The following is a 24,763-nucleotide window of genomic DNA, read 5'->3' on the forward strand; positions in this document are numbered from 1 at the left end:
ACATCGGTGGATTGGTTCGTTCAGTGTCTCTTTCCAAAGTGAATAACATTTATATTGCTAGGAAAATATCAATTGGACAAGAAAATATCTTTTTGCGAGGTTATACTCGAAAACAGCCCGGGGAACGCGCCTTCAACTGCAGCTAAATTACACCAGAATCCTTTATGCAACTATAGGTAATACATCATCTGCGGTCCATCAATTTGTCGGATCCTATTACAATTCTTTCCAATTCAATTAGTCCCTGATGTCACTGACCGAAGTCACTTAGGTCTTCTAGGGGTGTACCCTTCCGGATAGAATTTGGAATTGAGAGGACGTAAATTTGTTCCTGGAAATGTTTTGCAGGCTTGTTCCTTGGAGGGGGATTTTGGTACAGGTATTTGTCTCTGTCACGCACAGGGCCAACTATCTTGGAAATGCGACTAGCCATTTCATGCGCAAACCAATGACCCAGTTTGTGTCTGCCAATCTAAAACGAGAGCTATCAAACCTCTGCGTGTGGGCGTGAATACTAATCACAGACGTCACCAGTGCGCATGAATGCCCAGGTGGAGCAGCTGTAATTTATTCATTTATGCGCGGTGGCACGCGCTGCCTGAATGAAGCGCGCTGTGTTAAAGAGTCTGTGAGCTACACGGTGTCAATCACAAAATCGTCTGGGACGAGGACACGACGAGGATCATGATACCTCAGAAGTTGCGGACGGAGATCAAACCGTCAGATGAAATTGGCGGGAAAACAAGCACCGTGCCCAGCCAGCTGAGGACTTGTTGAAATAGTGTCAGGGGCATGCGTATACCGGATATCGATTCCACACTTCACTGCGTGATCCAGACTGTCGGTATTTCAGAATCCCAGCTTGCAGATACTACCCAAAGGCTTCGTCTAAAAGTGACGCGTTCTCTCAACGGGAGCCAATTTTGTTTCATCTTTTTCAAAGTCAATTCTGCAGCAGTTGAGCCTCCCATAATAGGCCTACTGAAAATGTCATGTTCAAAGCCTGGTTAGACGTATTGCTTGGACTTTCTCGGTGCACGATAAACAAATTTGATCAAGCTGAGTGTTTGACATCAATCCGACTTTTCAAGAAGCTTCATCCGTTAATCGGCGAGTGACCAAGAACTGCGTGATTCTCAAAAAGCAGGTAAGAAAAAAGTTTGTGATCTTTCTCCTACCATCAATTATGGAATCGTTTGCAGAAGTTAAGTTCGTAAACAACGTGAAATAAAAAATGGAGGGTAAATGTTTGACCGTCGTGTCTGACGATACCAACATCCCATTACTGGGAGGTTGAATGTTAGCATTGGCTTGAGGATATTAGCTTTATTGGCTGATGGTGGATGGAGCTGATCCCCTATCATCCTTTGGGTTTGTCTTTCTTCATTGTATGTTTTTCTGTTTTTTTTTCTATAGACGATAATTCTCCGTATAGAGTTTCTTTCAAACGGAACGACGAATTAATTTGAAACTTAATATGAACATCAACCCTAATACTGATATGTTTATCCAAGTGTGACGTCATCAAATTACAAACAAGTTGCCTATTTGTTTCAATCATTACTCATGAATAAAATGAAGAAACATGTTCACACATTTTCTACTAAAATGAATAAAGACTACTTTGACTCGGGTTATAGTGCAACTCTTTTCCAGGGAGCGTTCTATTTTCTGCAAAAGAACTCTTCATGGGATCACATCGGAAGCAGTGGCATCGCCAAACTCGTGCCTCACCAGTTTTCCTCTTAATGTATCTTAATGCAGAAAACTTATGGTTATGGTTATGGTTTATTTTCATATCATAGCACAAAAAACATAATAAACAGGAAACTATATAAAGAATGACAAAATATGATACGAGGGATCCAGATAAAAAGCATATGCTTGTACAAGACCTGGAACCCGTAATTACAAAGTAAGGTAATAAATGAATATGTATACATTCAATAGGCTGAATTCTATCAGGTAAATACACTTATACTAATTAAATTGAAAAGAAATAAAATTAACAGCAAAAATATTCCCATTCGTATGAGTATACATAGGCCTATACAGTACTTTCTTACATCCATACATTACAAGGAAATAAATCAATTAATTACAATACAGTGTAGCCGCGAACTATTAGATCATGTCTTCCATTATGTATCTTACCCCTTCCGAGACAACCGTTCAAAGTTCAAATAAAGTAAACAGCGATCAAACAGTGGGTTTTTTCCTTTTCATAATTTGGTTGACTAGCTGGCTTTTGAGAACAATTTATCAATGTAAATTTATCAATACTAATGATTTATATAGCAGGAAGAACAATTCATTGAAAGCATTTTTGAGCAAAGATTTGTGGACGATTCACACTCTACCTTCCACACGCCCCCCTCCCCTCCCCTCCCTCCCCCCCCCCCCCCGTCGGCCTGTGTCGACAGCATAAACATATTTTATACAGGAATTTTTTTACATTTGACAGGAATTTTAACCTACTTACTTAACTTATTTGAACGTGGTTAAAAAAATCATTAAAACAATCGCAAGAATAATTTGAATACAAGTCACTAAACTCACTGTTGTCTACGTGTAAGTCTAGTGTAGTGTTTTTTTGCGGTTGATGGGCTTTTAAAAAGAACTTTTGCAAATGGCAAAGACACTTTGGAAAAATCCAATCAGTTTGAATATGCTTCATGAATTTCTAAATAAACGAGCATATTTTTAACAGTATTTAATTACTATTATTTTTTTGGTGTGGTGGTGGGGGGGGGGGGGGGAGTGGCTGGCTGGGGGGGGGGGGGGGAGGGGTGCCAGACACAAGATATATCAGAATGGCGCAATAAGACCGACAGCGGGCGCAATAATTTAGATTAGGGTTTCAAAAATTTCTACGCGTCCGAGTCGGTAATTTGCATAAAAAGTGCCCCCACAATTTTTTGTAAGAAACGAGACCGTCTAGTTTAAAAATCGGTGGAATCGTGCGAATATAGCCGAGGATCATCTCCCTAGCTTTTGGGCTATTATCTAAGAGCAGATTTGATAAAATTAGGGTCCAAAAATGGGTCCTATTTGCAGTAGGGATGCCACTGGTAACTTTGGCAGTATGCAGGCTCAGCATTACCGGCAGGCTTTACGGTCTTCAAATCAAGCTCCGGAGCTCAGTCAAGCGCATGGAATAAAGCCGTCCGTGGACAAACAGGTTTGGCACTTGAAAGTTTTAAACTACCATATCTCAGAGATGCATTTGGAATAATTTTTTCGTCACTTATGGTTAAAAATCAATACTTTAATACCATTCAATTGAATTTTTGAAATATGATCAAAGAGTAGGTGAAAATTGCTGTCAAAAGTGGGTTTCCTTCTTTTTTGCACCACCCAACACGGTACAGCTGATGAACCCAATTCGTTACTCTGTAGATGTAAGCAAACTGCTGGATTTATTGGGTGATCGGGCTGATCTCCGATTACCCTTTGGTTTTGTCGTGGTTCTTCTTGGTTTGTTCTTGGTTGGTTCTAGTCTTTTACTAAGGATTCCGCATGGGAGTAATAACAGGAGGCCAGAAACACCGGGGCAAACCCCTTCTCTTTGTTTTTGTTGGTTAATCGGGCACAAAAAGATCACCTTTTAAACTTGACGGAATCAGGCGATCGGGTTGATAACAAAAACCCACCAAACCACTAGTTCTAATTAATTTTAATCAATGTTAATAACCAGGCAATACAGGTTATATTGGCGTCAGACGTTGATACAGCAGTAAGCGTATAATGCGATCGATAAAAAAGTGCATTGCTACCATATTAAAATGCAACATACGTTGATTATCTGACTGAAGAAAACGTATAGACCCACTACCGGTACGCAGCCTGCAACCCTCTCGAATCTCACTTTTTTGTGTAGGCTTTCTAATCGCGAGCAACCGGAAAGCACTATCGACATGTACGATTATTCATTTGTTGTATTTCAAGTGCAACATCACATTTGCTGGACTTTCTAAGTTAATTCATTGTTAAATTAGGAAATTAATAACATTGGCCTTACATCATTTTTTATTGACAACCAATCAATCCCTAAAGAACGCGAATGATCATCGTTGCTGTTTTAAATGAAACAATTGAATACTAGTGAAATACTACGCTATTATTTTTTTTGATTTATTATGAATACATGATATTTATAGATGTATTTTCATTGTGTTCTTTGTTTCATATGCATGGATGCATTTTGGAGGTTATTTATGTTATTTTGGTGCTTGTATGAAATGGAGCAGAATTAAATAAGCTTAAAATAATAATAGACCTATATCGTTGTCATCACATAATGTGCCGAGTACCTAAACCTTTGGCGAGAATACCGACATCTGCTATCAAGCGGAATATTTAATCAGCCACAATTCAAGATATCTTGGTATCACTCCATTACTTTTTTTTTTCGTCTAGATATCATTTAACACCCATTCACGTGGAATTCCTTGATTCATAAGTGCGCCCAAACAATTATTTGTCCATTCTCGTGTGCATTAATCGTAGCGCGCCGGCTTGAAATTAAAAATTGAACAGTGGACGAAAAGTAAAACTACTTAGGCCTATAAGGCCACAAAAAAGTCTCCGGTTTCTGGTATGGAGCTTGCCCAAAAAGTGGTGCGGTGACGCGGCTTTTTTTTTTTTTTAGCTGATTTTTTTGCTTCAAATGTCGGCTGATGACTGCAAATGGTGCCCGACTAAACTTAGTGCAAATATATGGGAGTCCAGAGAGGCCACATAAAGCTTATTCTCGACCATGACCCAATCTAAAAACACGTTAAAATTGTGCAGCAGCAGGATTCCAGTCAAACCAGTGAGTTTGGCGGTTTTGAGACATCATCTTTCATTGAAAAAAAAAAATCATTTTGCCGACGGGCATGGCTACGGCGACGCGCGCGCATACCAGAAACCGGAGACTTTTTTGTTTGGCCTAACGTCGCCGAGCCGCGTCGGCAGTGTTTGCCGTCCAAGCTGCCACTATTGTTATTAGATTTTGCAGTGCGTCCCATCGGACTGAACGCTGGTTTTGTAGCATATAACAAACCTGTTGCTATATCTACAATTAGGCCCTGGTCCACCCATCAAAGATGACTGTAGTATTAGCTGAGCGTTTCTTACGAAACAAGACGCCTCATGATGAACATTTTAATTATGATAAGTGGCCTTGAAGTTCAACCCTTTCCTTCAGTGTGCAGATGTCTGTCGCACGTATGGTCATCGACTATAAACTCGAGGCACGGGCGTCGATAGCTTCTCAAAAGTGGGGGAGGGGGATTTGCCGCCGTCCCCCACCGATTGACGTCTATGTTCAGAGGAAATCGTCAACTTGCTTGAAATCATGAAAATGTAGATTTTTGGGGGGCAAAATCGTAATGGCAATAAAAAAACCGCATTTTATGGAAAGAACTGAGCATAACTCCGAGGATGAAATGGGAGGACTGAAAAAAAGAAAATTCAAAAAAATGTCACAACCATTATAATTCAGCCAACATTGTGTCATGACTGTCATAGCCGTAAACAAATTATGACGATTGTCACAACCGTTGCAATCGTTACGATTGTCACCATCGAATTAATCGTCACGCTTCTGACAAGCGTTACAACTGTCACGATTGTCATAATCGTTACAGTCGCTGTTTGTCATCGTATTAATTGCAACAACCGTCAGAATTGTCACGATTGTCGCAACCACTATAATCGCTATGTTTGTCATTTTTGTATATTTTTTCAACAATGATTATTGTCAGAACCGACAAATTGTCACAATCGTTACCATTACTCTGCTTGTCATCGTATTAATTGCCATGATTGTTACAACGGTTACAATTGCTCCGTTTGTCAGCATCGTGGTATTCATTGTCACGATTGTCACACAATAATGGCCACGGTTGTCACAACCGCCACCGTTGGCCACAATGTCTTGATCATATCGTGGTATTCGTCTTGATCATATTTGTGTGCAGAACGAGGAGACAAGTTTCATGTTTTTACATGATGAGAATAAATAAATAAAAAATAAATAAATAAATATATCAAAGTTATTCCGAACTGCCAAGCACTTCTGGATAAAGTCACGTTTGTATTACTACCGTTCATTTCAACGGCCCAATTAAACGCCTCACTACACTATGAAAAGTCAAAGATACACAATGTCATGGTGCGGTTCGTACGACCCCTATACTGAACTAAATCAGAGGGGACATTTTAGACAGATTGTCCTCATCTTTGCAAGCCCCAGACTCCGACTTGACCGGCGATCTGCCGCAAGACCGAAAATTAATTGGCTTCAACTCAGTGAGCACAATTCTTTGCCCCTGCGTATCGGGGGACTAAGACAGGAAACGGATGCGCTGTTGCAAAACGTATAAAAATGTTCGGAATCACTTTCCACAATAATACATGTACACGTCACGTAATATAAGACCAACATGATTTGTAGAAATTGCTCCATGTTTCGTCAAAAGTTAGAGACATTTCCAAATTTAAGTCCTGAAAAAAAATATGATTGTGCAAATATTCTAGTGTCGGGGCTACCTATCTATCAACAATTTTTTTAAAAATTATTTGGTTTTTTTGTGGCAATCGCTCCTGCCGTCCAGTGGTTTGTGAGGAGGAATATATTAAAATCCATTCGCCCCAAGAGCATGGTGTGTAGTCATATTGCGTGACAACTTCCGTATTAGCATGTGGTTGTGAGTCTTCAGGGGGTAGTGTTCGTGGGCCATATTTTCCATCTGTGTATACAACTCAATTCACCTCCTAAATAAGCTGGGTCAAAATATCATTTTTAATCACATTGTGGAAACAAAGTGTGGATATAGTTCACAGCGAGCAATTTTAACGTGGGTTGGAGTTTTTTCTTATTCGGGATTTCATTTGGACAGCTTTCGGCCAATCAGCGTGAACGGTACTAAATACGATTCAGTGACAGATAAGAATGCAACGCTATGATTGGACAAACCGATGCTCTCATATCATACTAAATATTTTTCTCCAAAAGATGAAGCCATAATTCGCAATCTTCTAAAAAGATCCAGGAGATTGAGTCGTATAATTAATAATTTGGATTAAGAAAAATATCCGTCAGAATATCTTTTTTATAGAGAATGCATAAACATCCTGTTTACTTGCAAGGCGCTCATTGCATTGACAGACTTCTTCAGGCATCAAAGGGAACGATTTTACCAAATTAAAGAAACAAACTAATATATCGTCAGTGGAAAATTGGATGTGCAAAATATGACAACTCATTTCGATCTGAAAAGTCCGATCAATTAATCTTCAGCACCGAGGTGTCACTTCTTAGTGAAGAGACAATCTCAGTCCAAGGCTGAGGGTAGTTTTAAGTGAACAAGCCGTGTCCTCCTTGCAAGCCAAAAAAACCAATCATTCTCTACCGCGGTGAGATGTATTTAGCCGGCACTTAAACCTTCTTCAGCTTGCAAAAAGGCGAAATCTGTCGCAACAGAGCGACCCGCGGAAGTAGTGAAAGGACCCTTGTCATCGTTGAATCAATCTAGGGGAGCACGAAAATAAACAAGGACGATTCGTGACACTTAGGAGCAGTATCGATTTTGGCGCCCTTAAGCGTGATTCTTCGTGTGGAGGATTTGCGCTCTTGCTGACCGCGTCTAAATCGCCGAGTGTGGGCGGTGCTTGCGTACATAGCGGCCAATGAAAACGCTTCAGGCGCGCGTTAATGTTTCACCTTGCAACTGGATTGGAGGTTGTTGCTTTCGAATGCATCGCGTTGTAGCCAATGGTCCTTCTTATCTCATGGTCCTTAAAAATTTCAACAAAACACAATGGCCTCACAAGACGCGATTTTATTGGATAAAAATGTGTGTCTCTAAACTTTCCGCTTCCCAACTCGGGAAAAACCCGTGGCCCTAAAAATATTCACTTTCAGTAATACAGGAGAATTTTGTTGTCTGGTAATTTTTGGTAGGCCCCGTCACTTAAGCCATCCGACGGTATTTTTACTAAAATGAGTACGGTATTTTGACTAAAATTTTGGCTTAAAGTGGATCAAATCATTAAAAAAAATTCCTAGATTTAGCGAAGCCATCAGCTAAACGTTATACATGAAACTTAAACCAATGAGAAGGTTTTTTTTCCATAGACGAATCTGTACAATGAACATAACTCAATGATGACTAACCACTTAAACTACAAAAGATGGTAGGCCAAAAACAGTAAGTTGTACAGAAAGAGGTTCAGTTTTCCGTCACACATTCTCAATTCCACACAAACGTAATTAGTCCAATATTGCCGCGCAAATTTAAGTCGCCTGTCACATTGTGCGTCCATTTGTTATTGCCTACCATAACCTATCCAATCTCAAGCCCTGTATAAATATTTCGATTTCAGAACATGATATACAGCTCATGATGTTCAACAGCAGCAAAACAACATGTCACATTCATTCAGTCATGCTTACTTTTGAGTGTTGAGGTGTTAGGTACATTGAAAGTAATTACTTCGCGTCAGCAGGCAATATTGCCGTCAGGTACCGGGAATATTTTTTTTTGACCAGGACACGGATCGATTCTGTACCGGGATATTGAGCGCTGAGTTCCCGGTAATCCCGGTAACACCGTTTTACGCCGTCACCGCCGTTGTCGGCTTGGGAAAGGTAAACTGTCATTCCAGCTGATAATGTTGACTCTTGTAACTGGTATTGTGGTAAATATACTTTCTTCTTAGACCGAAGTCTGTGGTGGAGTATAAACCGCTCAGAAACGGCCGTTTTTGTATGTTACCATTCAAGTTAGGATTGACAGGTTTTAATTCCGTCCACGAAAAACTTCACACGCTTTAAACCAAACCAATATAGTGATTTACCATTCAATTTCAAAGTTTGGTCGCCCTCTTTAGTCACCGGGTTGAGAATATTCGTCATTACAGATCAAATTCGTCTAAGCTGTTGCCGAATGGCAGCATTCAGAGAACGAATTCGTCTTATATAAATCAATCAGACGAATTTTATTCTGAATAACACGATTCGGCGTGGACGAGACGAAATCAAATATTCCGGGTCGAAAACGTGTGCTCATTGTTCGAATTTGCTTGGACTAAATTTGAAATTGTCTGACAAAAGACGAAATTAAACATTGGAAGTGCACCAAGTCGATGTTGCTGGACGAATTTGAATGTAAGAATCGGTGAATTCGAACGAAAAATGTTTTAAAATAGCAGGGAAAACCCATAATAATAAAAATAATAATAATAATAATAAAAAGGGGATTCTTACATTTCCAGATTGTCCTATAATGATTAACCCTCAAGGGGTTAGCCTTGAGAGATGATTGTACTTTGTCGCAGTTAATCCGTAATAATAACAGTAATGGCTCAAGCGGCGCCAGAGTGCCTCTCGTTGTCACGGCCATAAATAAAAAGGGGATTGGACTGAACAACGATACCAGACTCGAACTTGAAGATTATTTCCATCCAATTTTCTCAACCGGTGACAACACGCTCGGATTGACGGAAAAAAAAAAATTCCCAACCGGTGTGAAATTCACAATTCAATAGACATTCCAGTTTGCGGATGTAGGGGGTATGGTTTCGGGGTTCCACCGCCCCACCTCCCCGTTCAGCTGCTGAATAACGTTATGATACTATTGGTTTTCCTGGATATTTTAAAACGTACATCGATTCACCGTTTCTAATATTCAAATTGTTAATCAACATCGATTTAGTGCACTTCCAATGTTTAATTTCGTCTTTTGACAGGTTCAAGCAATAACAATGAACACACTTTTTCGTCCCGGAGTATTCGATTTCACCTCGTCTACGCCAAACCTCGTTATTCAGAAATCAAATCCGTCTAATTGATTTATATCAGTGAATTCGATCTCTGAATGCTGCCATTCGGCAAAAGCTTAGACGAATTTGATCTGCAATGACGAATATTCTCAACCTGGTGACTAAAGAGGGCTGCCAAACTTTAAAATTGAATGGTAAATGATTAAGTTGGTTTTGTTTAAAGCGTGTGAATTTTTTTCGTGGACGAAATTAAACGATGGAGCTGCTGAATTTTAATGATTTTTTTTTAGCCGGGAAAATCTATAGTACAATGGGGCAAAAATAATAAATGGAATTCTAAAGTTCCTCAATGTACCTCAAGTCGCCTTTAAAATGCAGGAGATTTCAAACTTTTCCGGGGGGCACGGCCCACTAATCTCTATATAAAGACTGGATAGCGGATATGCATACAACATTCACACAGTAGACTTTGCATATTGACCAATTCGCCCCCGGTCTCACGAAGATGGCCGCCTATAATACGAACGTTCTACGCGTAAATACGCGCGCGTTGTATCAACAGTTGACCCGCAAATTGTAGTAAACCTTGGTCAGTGGTGGTGGCCAAAATATAAGTCAAGTGAGCCGCGACGTTACAAAAGAAATCAAGCTGTCTATAAAGACGGCAACTTGTCCTTTGTAGATCACCAGCCGGTCTCACCAATATGGCATCAAATTCGTACATTTTGTGGCTCTTTATTAGCTATCCAGTCTTTATATAGAGATCAGTGGCACGGCCCCAGACTCCCCTTTAGCAGGGCGTGGTTTCGGCAGCCCCCCTTCACATCACCCCCCCCCCTTTCCTGAAAGCTAGATCCGCCCTGCAAGACGCCTTGCAGAAAACGTGCTGACAAAACTTCACATCATGTCACAACTGGCAGAATAAGTTACAAAATGTTGTTGGTTGCAAAATGTTAGTCATCGGATAAACGGTTCTATCATCAAGCTTTAGATACCAAGTTGAATGATATATCTTTAAAATTTCGTTCCTTAATTGTTCAAGATTCTGCTTTTGCATGTCGTTGAGGACCATCAGACTCAGACACGCGAGCTTATGGTTTTCATTTTGTTATATACTTTGAAAAAGTTCAACATAAATTAGTGACGCTTGTCCCAGAGTCCTCTTCGCATCTCATTGACTCATGCACGGACTGACTGTCAATTGTGGATTACACTTGCTTATAGTCTCACCTTGGCCGAAAAAAACAACTCAGATAGCTACCTAGACTTAGTCCAAATTGGCCCGAGACCAGCTTTACTGGGGTGCATACCTATGTTCCACAATACCTATGTTCCCAATACCTATGTTCCCCAACCCTAACCCTAACCCTAACCCTAACGTTAACTCTAAGGATTTTGGGGAGCATAGGTATTGGGGAGCATAGGTATTTGGTGGACATCAGGTAGCCCCGCTTTACTGGACTTACCTACTCCACTCACAGGATTTTCGATATAATTTCTTGTGGATTTTGAATCGAGGACATCTTTAATCCAGCTAATTAAAGGCTAGCCTTCAGATGTTGTTAATTAGCCGTAGTGCATGGGGTGGAAAACACCGTTTTGTGTCGTTGCTAGCATTTCCGGCAGCACGGATCGTGCCTAAGTGTAACTCTAGAGAGATCAAATCAGAGATCAAATTCGTGTAACTATAAGTGTAACTACAAGGTAACAGAAATACCAAGGTCTGTCCGGCTTTTTTAGCCTTCGGCACGCAATGTTCCTGCATCTTCTGTTTGTTTGTTTTTCTCTGTGAAATGCCATTGAAAACTTCCACCCATCGTGACCTGCATATTGATGGTTGAATGCATTTGGAAACGCAGGCTTTTCGAAATGTTTTCGAAATATAGTCACGCATATTTCATTAACATTTCACACCGCCTCGTCTCGCACGCCGAGCGCAGCATGTTTTCCTGGTTTCCGGTTCGAATGAACACATTCTTCCCAGTTTGTCACATTTTTGCGTGTACATTACGGCACAGCCGTGTCACGGTATGACTCCATTTCATGCTGTCTCACGTTTCCAAATAACACGGTTCATACTTGGAATATTAATTTCAAATTTATCGGAGCCCGTATGGGAATTCGAGACCGGATATCGAACATCAGTATTCGACACCGAGATGATGTCTAATAATTCTCGCATTGCCCCTGTCACGGAACATGTAGCCATTGGTGAGCTTTCCAGATAAAACTACACCGTATAGGGATAGGTCTTTGTAAATGAGGAAGTACGCTCCGTCAGGTAGCGCAGTCCTTTTTTTGCATTCAATAGGGGACGTTGAGCAATACAGGAGGACAATAGGGTCCACGATTCCCGAAGGTCCCCAATGGACCGATCCAGTAAGCACCGCCCCATGGTATTCTGACCAACCACAGCCGTGATTTATGTCCGACATGCGTGCACAAAAGTCCGACATGCGTGCACGCGCGCGTATGCGCACGGCAGGAAAATGCAGTGTGGCATTGGAGAGGAGCACGTGTTAATTCGCCCACGTGCGCACTGGGCGGAGCTTACTGGATCGGTCCATTGACAATCGGGTACAAATTATGGGAGGTCTTCCTGAAGTGCTTTCTAGTTATAAGACAATTTGCGACAAATCAACATACCTTGGAAATTCCTAGTTTTTGAGTAAAATCCATATATCTATTTCGTAAAAACCTTGTGGAGACGTATTCATCTATAGAAATTGCCCTGTGGAGACGTATACAATCTTTTTTCCCCTATTGTGTGCATGTCTCCAGAGGGCACGGTGTATCTGATCAAAACCTTATAATAACAATTCAGTCATTTACGTCATTATGCAAATGTGCTTATCAAATTTGAACCATTGAAAACAATTAAAATAGCCAATTGGAGACATGATTAATTTGAAAAAAGCTTCTTTTCAAACGGCGCCAGAAGTCTTTTGGCGCACAATAAATATGTTATTTAGAATGGCGGAAGCTATGCCAATTTAAACAATAATTAAGTTGTTTAAACAATCGAATGCAAACTAACTCCTTGCGATTTTCTTTTAGACCAGCATCAAATTTATATCCAGAACATTTACGAATGAGGCCGTGTAATTGGCTTTCTTATACGAAAAAAACCCCGGATTTATGTGGAGCATATAATATTAAGTGCCCAGGCTTATGTTCCCCGCGCCCGCGGGAGTCATAATGCACAACATTTTAGACGCCTAACATTGTCGCCAATTTGTAATTCGTTATTTCATTTTCCCGAGTTCTAGACATAAATGAGATGTTTATCCCGACATAAAATCGGTCAATCGGATTTTATATCCAGTCATAAATAACTGGGCTGACTCAATATATTTTACTTATCGCTTATCCTGTCTCTCCCCCTAAACTGGCAATGCAACACAATATATCAAACTTTAACAAAAAATGGGACTGGAGATGTCATCACAAACGGCCTCTCCAGTATAACAACAGTCATAGATACTCTTGGAGTAAATATCAGCTGTTAGTGTTATTGTAATCATGTCATTTAATTTTACACTCAGCTACTGTGGGGGAGTGTGGCCTAGTGGTTAGGATTCGTGACTCACGATCAGAGGGTCAGGGGTTCGCAATCCAGCTGCTGGTCATATGCTGTGTCCTTGGGCAAGCCACTTTACCCCACTTGCCTCTCTCCACCCACGAGTATATATAAATGGCTACCGGCATTAGCTGGGGAGTAACCTGCGATGGACTAGCATCCCGTGCAGGGGAGTAGAAATATTCTCAGTCGTTTCGTGCTTCTGCAGGAGATAAACACCGGCCTGATAGGTCACATTGGCTCGTGACAGACATTACTACATTACTTACTGATAACGATTCTTCAGCGTAACGCAAAGATTTTACCTTTTTTTTTAAAAAGAAATAATTAGTTTCAAATCACCAGTCAAACAATGAGTGAAAAGATGACCACACAATTCTGGATAAATGAGAAACCAAATGAAAGTTTCAACTGGTTCACAGCCCCAAATGTTTGTGTACAAATTACCTGTGTTTTGTTGTCATCCATACATGTAGCAGTAGTTGCAAATGATATACTGATATAATGATATATACCTTTATGAATATACAATATTTAAAAGCGAAAAATGAAGCTTTAAAAACAGCTGTTATGCTGCTAGAAAACTTTAAAGATTCATTATGGATATATTGCGTTTTGGGGATAAACGATGCTGTGTCCATAAATGGTCACTTGAATAATTTTGGTATAGGTAGTTATCTTACAGGTGGAAAAAAATAGAAAGCGTCATCACCCGAATACAGCCAGCGGTCAAGCCAGGCGTGAGCGTATTACCACTGCCGCCTCGCCTCGTCCACAGAGCCTATCTCACTAGCATTGCACTGTTTACATGCAATTGGGTCAAATCATCCACGAAAACACAAACCCGTACATAGATTTGTGTGTCTTCTTCTTATCCAATTTTGTCAGTCGGCGATGCGCGAGGATAAAAAAAAGATAGAGAGTGAGAAAAAAACTGCTCCAATTTGCAGTGAAGTTTAGCGTAAATCGGCAGGATGACCGCAGGCTTATGTACTACGGAGACATGCAAGGGAGCGGGCTGGACTAGTATTTCCGCGGCTCAGTTTCAGGCAGTTGTGGACTTGTGTACCTTGGGGAATTTTATGGAAACAATTATTGCCCTCGCGATGTCTTTGCGAGTCAACAGGCAGTGTGGAGATGAATTGGTATACTAAGTGCTTTCCAAGATAGCCCAGAGACTCACTCAAGACACAAATGAGTTGGCATCACCCTCGAGAGGTGTAATTTACAAGGGGACGTTAAAGGAATGCCGATTGGAAGGGCAAATCAAAGTTCAAAGCGTCGGAATTCTTCTTACTTCTAATTGACAGGAAACAGTCGTCATTCAATCACGATTGGCGCTTTATTAAAAAACATGCCGGTGTCACGGTCTCACTTCTCCGGCGTGCTAGCTTCTCCGCAGAGGGAAATTTCGCCTAAACACGCATGCGCAAGTTGCGCAGTAGTGTACCTTTCGCCAACTTTATTGTGTGCTGAGTCCTTTGGGGTTGTACGGGTGCACATGAGATCTTTGGATATTTGTATGTACAAATGTATACGTTACAAGGTACCAGTCGAATCCAGAATTTTCGTGGCGCGCGGAACTCCCAATACACTGTACATGTAAAGATGTGAAGGATACACATGGTTGCAAAAATAAAGACAGCCACGAACGAGCAAGGAACACAGACCTTTTACAGACCAAGGAGCCATGCACAGACCAAGGAGTTCGTTCTTAATTATTCTTCCATACACACACGTACACACCCACGCTGTTGCAAGACCATGGAATGACCCAGGCAAAATACTCCAGTCCTCTCTAAGCTTGACCCACAGGAAGTGTCACATAACACATTCTTGGGTGGACTTGGTAGACTCATGGAGCTATGATAGCACCGCTCGAGGAAAAGTAAGCACAGCGGACACATGAGCATGTATCGTGCTCATGTAACGTGCTCTGTAACGTGCTCAATTATCCGCCGCATTCACCCGGAAAATCCAGCACGCCGGAGAAGTGAGACCGTGACACCGGACAGTTAAAACGAGGTGTCGAGTTTCATCAGTCGCATAGGTTTTATTTTAAAGGAGGGATATGCAATTTTCTTTTCTCCTTGTCCAGTTGTGTTATAGGCTTAAAAAAGGGATTTTTTTCTCTCTCTCTTTTTTTTGCGTAGTACACGATGATTTTACATACACCTGATAACAAGCAGCTAGTTTTCTCTTACTGGGATGAGTTTGTGAGAAATGGAAACTTGAAAATTTATTTCACCGACCCGAATGACCTTTCAGTCAGGACGCCTTGATCGGATATTGCGGTGTGATAAGTAACGACCTGTTTACGACAGCGTTGGGATTAATTGACCAATATACGGAGTGAGGTGGGGCGGTCAGTCCCAATATCATAAGTCATGGCCAATGTTCCGTGCAGTCGAATTAATCCAACCTGGCCAGTTCCCCTTAAGGGTGTAATCGGTTTGTTTTGATACCCCGATACGAGTCAAGCCCTCGGAGCATCGATGAAAGCTTCTTGTATTTACGAGACCTTACTCGGACCATATCCAGACCAGACTTGTTTTTTGTGGTCAATCCCAACTGATCAGTCAACCGCGAGGCGGCAAAAATAATCCAGGCCGAGAACTCATTTCAAGCACTGATGAGAACTTCTTAATTACTTTAATTTATTAAAACGCATTATATCTCGTATTTACTTCTCTTCGGTAAATCAGCCGACATTCCACGTGGTATACCAAGAGCAAAAAGACGACCAAGAGCAAGTGTACGGTGGCCCTGGAACGACATTTTAATATTTACTTTTGTAATGTGAACCTTGTATAAACCTCTTAATATTGACGTTGTACCTTGGCAATATGCACGTTGCACGTAGCTTAATATCGCATTGTGGAAGTTGTTCCTTCTTAATGTGAATGTTCCAACTTATTAATATTCACGTTCGATCTTGTCAATGTACACCATCGGAAATCTCTCGTAACTATGATTAAAAACACACAAAAAATCTGAATAGGGCTTGAAGGATGTAAAGTATTATGATAAAACCCTTCTTAACGTGATCACAGAACACCGTTTTGCATTGTTGTAATTGACGGAGAGTATACCGTCAAGAAATTAATTAGTCTCATGAATTGAACACATCTTTTCTAGTGAAACAGCGCTCATTAGCCTGAACATGAATTATAAATTGTTATGTTTTGGATATCAGATTAAAGCTTAGAGGTTTTTCTTTCATTAAATACTGAAAAGAAAAACATGAAAACAGCAAATTGGGTTACTGAGAAAATGCAAATTATGTAACACAACTCCTTTATGGTCCATTCCAATGGCATTACCACAGTTAAGGGAATTACACTGTACCAATTTTGTGCATGAAATACGTGTAGCGCATTGTGTCCTAATCCTTACAAACAACACGGCACATGACAAGAGTACGAATGAATTTGATGGAAATACCTTTTATTTTCCACCCGAACAGGTATCTTATCCTTTTAGTCCTATTTTAAACCTTTTCAGCATCATAAATATGTCCAAAGACTAAAGAAATTGCACAATTAATGAAAGACATATTAAAATAAATGTTTCTTAACTGTGGTAATGTCATTGAAATGGACCAGGAGTGGTGTTACTTAATTTGCATTTTCTCAGCTACGCAATTTTTCAGTATACAAGAGAAAAAACTCTCAGCTTTTATCTCTTATCCAAAACTTAAAAATTCATAGATCACGTTTTTGAAAAAAAGGGACAAATGTTTCAGGGTTGCATTTGTTTGGGTCACCTGTATATAGTAAGCAATCATAGACACCGATATTTTGCCATCGGGAGACGAATATATCTTTAATTTCAAAAATGTATGTTTTGGTTTACATCTTGGCCGGTTTTCTTTTTCTATGTATAGCCATCCATGCAACATTTTCTGGAAAGAAATGTAATCTACACCGTATAGATTTCCTTTCTTTCCAGAAAATGTTCCAATTCTAGTCTAACCCCATCATGTTATTCAACCACATCATATTGGTTACACGTCCTCATCTGTAATTGGTCAGGATTCGAGGAAGAAGCCAACATCGAAAGCGAAACGACAAAACATTTCCGGAAATATTTCCGAGTAAATACCTAGGATCAATGCAGGCTTATAATTGACACCGTTCGCATACATCTATATATTCCCTTTAGTGTCGTTACGTTACAAGTCGTTTGGTCTAGCTTTATTCACCAGCGAGTGTTGCTGGCCGAGTATATATTTATATCTGTGATAATTCACTTGATCACGCACTGACGACAAAGACGAGTCTGCAACGGATAGTCTTCGGTAGGTGCAGTCTTGGCCTCTAGATTAGGAGTTTATTACGGAACCCAGCCAGTCACTGACAAGCCCGGTGAAGCTGCCATGGCGTGCGGCAGAAGACGCTGTCAACAGTTATGTTGTCTTAAGAACTTTGGCAGCGCTACCCAGGAGATTTCAGGCATATACTCCGCGCACGCATTACCTTGTCAATACAGAATAAAATACAGCATCCAGCCTCGGGCAAAGACTACAGTATAGGTCTCGATCAGTAAAGTTTATATGTAAAATTAAAAACTCAATGGTTCTTGATGAACACTTTTTTTTCTCTGTGTGATAGAAATAATTATATAGTTAACCACTATTTTGTATACGATTTTGAGCGAACTTTACAGTTGCGATAACTTGGCTCATGTGGACATCTGAATGTCTGCAAGCGTGTACACTTCACGCTTGCATGCGGTTTCCATTGTGTCAGTTCATGTCAGCAGTGCTGCAACTCCAAGATGCACGGCAACTTACAGCGACCCTATCATAATATTTATGGAAACTCCCTGTATTACAATATTTCAATTAATATGCGCACATAGTGATCAACAATAGGTGTGAAATATATCAGAGAGCCTTGATTCATGATAAAAATCACTACAAGGTAGACCCAGGTTAAGTGACATTAAACAGCTGTCAGATTGAAACTCCATCATAACTGGTTGTTTAACTATAGGGCTTGACAAGGACTTCGTACTTTTAGAATGCATGATTCACATTGCGAAGGAGGACGGTTCAACAATGATATTAACAAGATGCAAGGTCAAACGTTCACAATATGAATTAGGTACATGGTTCATATTGCGAAGAAGCAAGGTGCAACGTTGACATCAAGCATGATCAATGGTGTACATTGACAAGTTCGAACGTGAACATTAACAAGTTGGAACATTCACATTAAGAAGGAACAACTTCCACAATGCGATATTAAGCTCCGTGCAACGTGCATATTGCGAAGGTACAACGTCAATATTAAGAAGTTACAAGGTTCATATTAAAAAGGTCAATATTAAAATGTCGTTCCAGGGCCACCGTACAAGTGAGACGCGCGCCGAGCTTGTTGGATTAAAGTAGTCGACCAGAGTCGATACATGGAGTTCATCACGTCAGTCGATAATGTGACACGAATTTTAAGTGTTAGCAGTTAGTCTCGGTGATTCGTTCGTGAACGAATCAGGTTGGTGTAGCGGTACTTTGCTCGCCTTCCACCGCTGCAACCCCGGTTCGATCCCGCCTGGGCCAATATGTGGATTGGGTTTTCAGTCCCTGCCTGATTCCGTTGGTTTTCCCCAGAATATCTTCTGGGCTTTTCCTCCCACCTCTAAAACTGTAATTTCTTCTCATTGTCTTCTCTCTAAGTTGGTGTGATGTTTCCCCTGGGTTGCTTTGCCGACTATATGACACAGATACAGATACAGAACAGCTGGCCAAAATTTGAAGGGAAAAACCTCTGAAGTGATTCGCTTTTACATGTGAGGCTGTTGATTCTTTCCCGTTGTTTGAATGAGTTATCTCGCGAAGCACGGCGCCCTGAAGCAATGAGACGTGATGAACTTTCTTAAGTGATGTTGGTTCGACATCATACTAGAACACAATTTATACAAGTGTTTCTATAGAGACTATTTTTCATCCAAACTTCCTATATATGTAACGCCCAGTTTCATTGTGTTCTCCACACAGGAGGCTCAGTATCAAAGAACGTCAGCCATGGATCCCACAACAGAAATGACGTCACTGGGTGGTCATCCGACCGATGGGGTACCAGACTTGATTGCGGGAAACCAAGATAATGGTACGACACCAGCCTACGATGACGATTACGATCTAGAGTATGCATGGTTCCTGTATTACCTGGAGCGGCACCTGACTATTGCCATCTACGCCATAACCATAAGTCTGGGTACCATAGGCAACCTCATCGTCGTGTATACGATCTGGAGGTGTCGCCATCTTCACACGGTCATGTACACTCTGATAGCAAGCCTCTGCATGGCCGATTTGATCATGCTGTGTTTGGTGTTACCGTGGAAGCTCAACATTTCCCTAGTCTACGGGCATTTCCCGTACGGGGACTTCATGTGTAGGGCACCCACCTATTTGCACATGTTGTCCGCAGTCAGTTCGGTTTTGCATCTCACTGCCATCAGCTTAGAACGGTGAGTAACTCAAGGTAAAGATTGATTTCACCTCAAAGAAACATCTATTTTAACTTAAGATATACTTACAAGTAAGATCAGTACAAGTTTCGCACAAACGGTACGTAAACAGTAAAAAAGGTAAAGGTCCCATAGCCATTACTGGCCGTAGGGGCAGTGGGATGTTAGAGGTGCACGGTGTCTTTTGAAGTATCGAAATAATTATCACATTCGAACTGATACTTTTCTGTGGACCATTGTATGGGTCCATTTGACCTGAAGACCCAGCACCTAAGCACAAGTGTCTTTTTGACCCAGAAAAGTGTAATTTCGACTCTATAAAGTATCGGTTCAAAATAACCCAGATTCTGGGACATATTTACCGGGACGTTTTAGAATGTCGGGTCGGGTCATGATAATCCGGATTCTCTGACACTTTTACCGGGACGTTTTAGAGTGTCGGGTCGTAATATAAAGTATCGGGTCAAAATAATCTGGATTCTGGGACACTTTTACCTGGATGTTTTAGAGTGTTGGATTATAATCTAAAGTATCGGGTCATAATAACCCGGATTCTGGGACACTTTTACCGGGACGTTTTAGAGTGTTGGGTCATAATATAAGGGTCATATTAACCTGGATTCTGGGACACTTTTTAACGTGGACGTTTTAGAGTCTGGATTTTCAACAGTTTGCCATTCTTAGATCCTCTCAGGAAATCATTGATCGCATTTTTTTTATATTTCATGCGTCCACCCCAGCTGTTATGCGGTCAAGTTCCCGTTGAGGTCCCGTACCGTGTTAACTGTGGGAAACGCCTACAAGATTGTGACGTTCGTCTGGATTGCAGCGGTACTCTCAAGCATACCAAGTTTCTTCCAGGTGGTGAGTTTTGAGAAAATCGTATTTACAGAGCTGGTCGATTTTTTCCAATAGACTTTATTAACGATTCGGCCATATTAAATTGAAAGCGAGGTCAACTCTTAATTTTTGAAGTGAAAGCAATACAATAAAAGTTTATTTCAAATTAAAACTAGTCTGCTGTGATTAAACACAACCCAATGTGTTAAGCCATAATAATAAAAAAAATTGTAAGTGAGGCTCGCACTCTAACCATAAAATAGTCTGGCACCACCCCATTCAGCAGCTTACAATTAATCAAATAAATTCAGGGAACACGATCGAAAATGGCTTCCTCGTGAATAAGGTCTCTTATAATGACGCGAGTCAATGACTCGACTCGAGTCCGACTCGAGTCCAAATTTTTGGTAACTCGACTCGCTAAGGAGTAATGATTCGACTCGACCCGAGTCACTGCGAGCAAATGATTCCACTCAACTCGAGTTCACGCGACTCGTCTCGACTGTGGTTCATGCGCTAGTTCACGAGGAAAACTCCGGTACTCTATTTCGTCCCTTACCTGGGCAAAAACTAAACCTTAATAATTCCCCGTTTTATTTTTTTTGGGTCAGGGTACTAGGACGTATGTGGACGACAAAGGACCGTTTGACGTATGCCAGCTGGTATGGACCAAAACAGGCAATCGGGCCTACGCTCTCTACCAGTTTTTCCTGGTATTCGGCGTACCCATGGTCTTGATCACAGGGGCCTATGCCTTCATCATGCACACGCTCTGCACCCGCCGGGTACCAAGCGAGAGCACCAAGTCTGGTGCCGTGGCCATGAGCCAATCACGCAAATACCAGGCAGGCAGTGCTCGCAACGGATCCATGTCTGGCTCCGTGTACGTGGCCAATGGTACGCAGAAGTTGAATCATAAATCGGCCAAGAACAAGGAGGCAGAAATCAGACAGGTTAGTCAAGCACATACGCATTGCAGTTGAACCTTGGCGGTGATGTTGTCCCACTTTTGGTCATCAGCGTAACTTGGGTGAAACTTGGGTAGGGGAGCAGCTGGGGGACTGTTCCTTGGGAGGAACTGTCGGGTCCCAGGACACAATACCTTTGCAAAACCGGGAAAATCAGTCTGAGGGACATAATATCCTGTGGGGACTTAATCTCCTTCCACACCGGCATTGCCACCATTTTCATTTTGGTGTCAACGCTGTCCACACAAAATTTGAAACACATGATTTCTGAGTAGTGCCTGTCAAAAAATAAAGAAAAGGACGTTGATAGCTCTTGGACAATCAAATTAGGGGTATCGCTCAGTTGGGTTGAGGGTCGTCGCCAGTTCGAATCCCACTTATCAGTCACTTGTTTCGTATACAATTCCCCACATACACAGATGACGACAATGATAATGCTTATCGTCGTCATGTTCATCATATGCTGGGGGCCACTCCTGTCCTTCACGATCGTCAAGAGATTCGAATTGGTGGACATTTTCGAAAATAGGTGGCATATAACGGATATGGTCTTCAACTTGATGAGTTTCCTGAATAGCGCCATCAATCCGATCGTCTACGCCCTGGTATCTGCGAGCTTTCGACAGAGCTGTATCTGGGCCTTGAAGGTAGGCACCTCGGTATTAAACTGTTCATTGTACCTTTGACCACATGAGGGCGCTATAGGCCCAATGACGTAATTTTACGTCACTCCGCGACGTTAATTGCGCCTTTGCGTTTATGTGCGAACTTGTCTTGTCACTCGTCTTACCTCTCTAGAGACCAAACCCAGCACGCCAATTATAGTACGAAGGCCCCTTCAGTAGCGACACTATAGTGTTAGCTATTGTTAAGATAATCCGTCACAGGGCAGTTGCTTTGTACAATAGAATGCACAATGGTTTCTCCATTGAAGGGGGCCACATGTGTGTACAGTGATCACGTGAGCGCATTGTTTGTTGAAAGGCACTGCAAGTGATTTAACTAAACGAATTCGAATTTTGGCTGTATTTTTTTCATGAGCTTATGTTTTTACATTCTCGTAGGTTTGCTGCAAGTCTCGAAAGGTCCGCCGGAGACCGAGCGGCGTTTCCAAGGCAACGACAGTCAGTCGCGTCGGTTTGAGCCACACGGGCGGGTCCACTGTTACTGACAATGTCAGTGTGTCGTCTGCGTGTGCTGCAGACAAAGTCTAAGGAACAACAACTACAGACAAAGTCTTGAAAATGTCGGAAGATGTAGAAAATTGTACAAATATTAAAGATGTACAAATAATTATTAAAGGACACTGGAGTATAAGAGCTGCGAAAGTAGTCAGTCCATAAATTTGGGTCAAATGTGTTTTTTGTCCCTGTTACATCAGATATAAGATTTTGTAAGTTCAGGACACATTCTTCAATGCCTTCTTATATCCAAGAATAATATCGTGAAGCGATGTAGCTGCCAAACAAATACAAAACTAGTTTGAAGTCAATTACTTAATGATACTTGAAATGGCAAATTACACAGGTCAGGTGTAGCAGGGTCACAACATTGTCACACTTTTGAGCCCCAAATTCATGGAATGACCCAAGATTACGGATTCCACAGAGCTGGAATTTCCTGGCCACCTCCTTTTCTGTTTGTTGGTTTGAAATTCACACATTTGTAATATAATTTGCTCATATTTGTCAGTATATTGTCTTTTTATTGTTTCCAACAAAAATGTAGCCATGTAGAAAGGGTTACGGCTCCTTTGGACACAAGTTTGTTTCAGAAAAATAGTCGAGAAAATTAAAGAATCCATCCGCTATCTTGGAAAATCCGCCATCTTGAGGGAAAAAAAGAGCCCTGCTCCTTCAGTATTTTGAAAAAAAGCCGGACGAGAAACTATTTATTTTACTCAGACTAAACTGTCAACTGTGTTTCATCGGGATGTATAATAATGAGTGTATTGTGGTTAGTGTATATATTTTTTCTACGCCAAATGACTTCAAGATGTCTGTAAGATAAAACAATCCCTATTTTGTAGGTAGTATTCTACCTCACCACGCTCTATATAGTGCACATGCCTTACCAAGTGAACTTTTATACCAGACTTAAGTAAGATGTTGTTATCCTTTCGAGGACAGCGGACAATGGGTTACTTTCGATAACAATAACCCCGAGGACCTGTGCCTAAGTCCTCGGAAGTTTTTTTGTGTACAAACCTTACGGGAGAAGTAGAGAAAAAGTTAAAGTCCAAACCATAGGAACAAAGGAGGGGAACAATAAGGGTCCTCGTAAGCATAGTAAAAAAAACCCCACACGACTGGGTGTGTCGGCTGCATAACAAATCATTTATTACATTTAGACGCTCGTCAGCGTTCCAATTGGTATAGGAAGAATCGGTCTTGTCAACAAAAGTGTAACACGATGCTTGCTTCGCGATATCAAACCGTATCGTCTTTCAACTTTTGATTTCAACTTATTACAAAAATATAATCTATTTCATTCCGATTTTTAAAAGAATTTTCGCCGAAATTTTGTCTTTTCGTCTGCCAGCTTTGTCGCAATTAATCCAGTTTTATATTTAGCACCATTTCTGTCTTGATTTGCTCGCACAGCTAAGGCTAAAAGAAAAACATTTACCAAGCTTTATTCAATACACACCGCACAGGTTTTGGCAATCCGCAATATCAATAATCATTTTTTAATTGTCAAGTTACGCCCTCAACGTCAGACAACAACCACTCTTCAATGGTATACTATACTTTTGCAAATACAGTGATAAACCAAAAAATCGAAACTCGTCTGCTTTCTGAAGAAAAAAAAACTGCAGCGCGAAAGAGCCGTGAAAAAAATGCGACTGCTTTAAAATTAAGTAAATGTTTATGCGGCAGGAATTCGAGGCAGTCGAGTAAAGCTTCAAAACCCGTCGATATACGAAGTGATTTTGCGTAAGCTAGTGACAAATAACTCGTCAGCGAAAATCGTTTATATATACGTCAATACAAAGCGAGGTTGGGAGGGAGGGGGGTCTATCTAAATTTCTAATTGTGGGCAAAAAGAAGTCAAGGTCGTTTTGATGACATAATTTACGGTGCGTTTGGTTGATTCATAACTGCCCCTTTTAGTTTTAATTTCATTT

General features: G+C 41.0%; 1 protein-coding gene across 1 annotated transcript; it reads left to right on the forward strand.

Moving 5' to 3' along the window:
• Positions 1–669: 669 nt before the first annotated feature.
• LOC119736370 (QRFP-like peptide receptor) lies at positions 670–23,988 on the forward strand. The gene is made up of 6 exons (XM_038210383.1): positions 670–1,147; positions 19,353–19,828; positions 20,569–20,692; positions 21,280–21,621; positions 22,056–22,283; positions 22,701–23,988. The coding sequence occupies exons 2-6, from the start codon at positions 19,380–19,382 to the stop codon at positions 22,848–22,850; spliced, it is 1,293 nt and encodes a 430-aa protein (XP_038066311.1). The 5' UTR covers positions 670–1,147; positions 19,353–19,379; the 3' UTR covers positions 22,851–23,988.
• Positions 23,989–24,763: the final 775 nt, after the last annotated feature.

Source organism: Patiria miniata, unplaced genomic scaffold (genome assembly GCF_015706575.1).
Source record: "Patiria miniata isolate m_02_andy unplaced genomic scaffold, ASM1570657v1 HiC_scaffold_3, whole genome shotgun sequence".
Taxonomy (NCBI): Eukaryota; Metazoa; Echinodermata; class Asteroidea; order Valvatida; family Asterinidae; genus Patiria; species Patiria miniata.

Excerpts from the sequence above, each read along its gene's own strand:
- LOC119736370 (XM_038210383.1), top strand. The coding sequence starts at position 19,380 with ATGGATCCCACAACAGAAATGACGTCACTGGGTGGTCATCCGACCGAT. Across the intron at positions 20,693-21,279 it reads TACCAAGTTTCTTCCAGGTG|GGTACTAGGACGTATGTGGA; the intron begins GTGAGTTTTGAG and ends TTTTTGGGTCAG. Across the intron at positions 22,284-22,700 it reads GCTGTATCTGGGCCTTGAAG|GTTTGCTGCAAGTCTCGAAA; the intron begins GTAGGCACCTCG and ends ACATTCTCGTAG.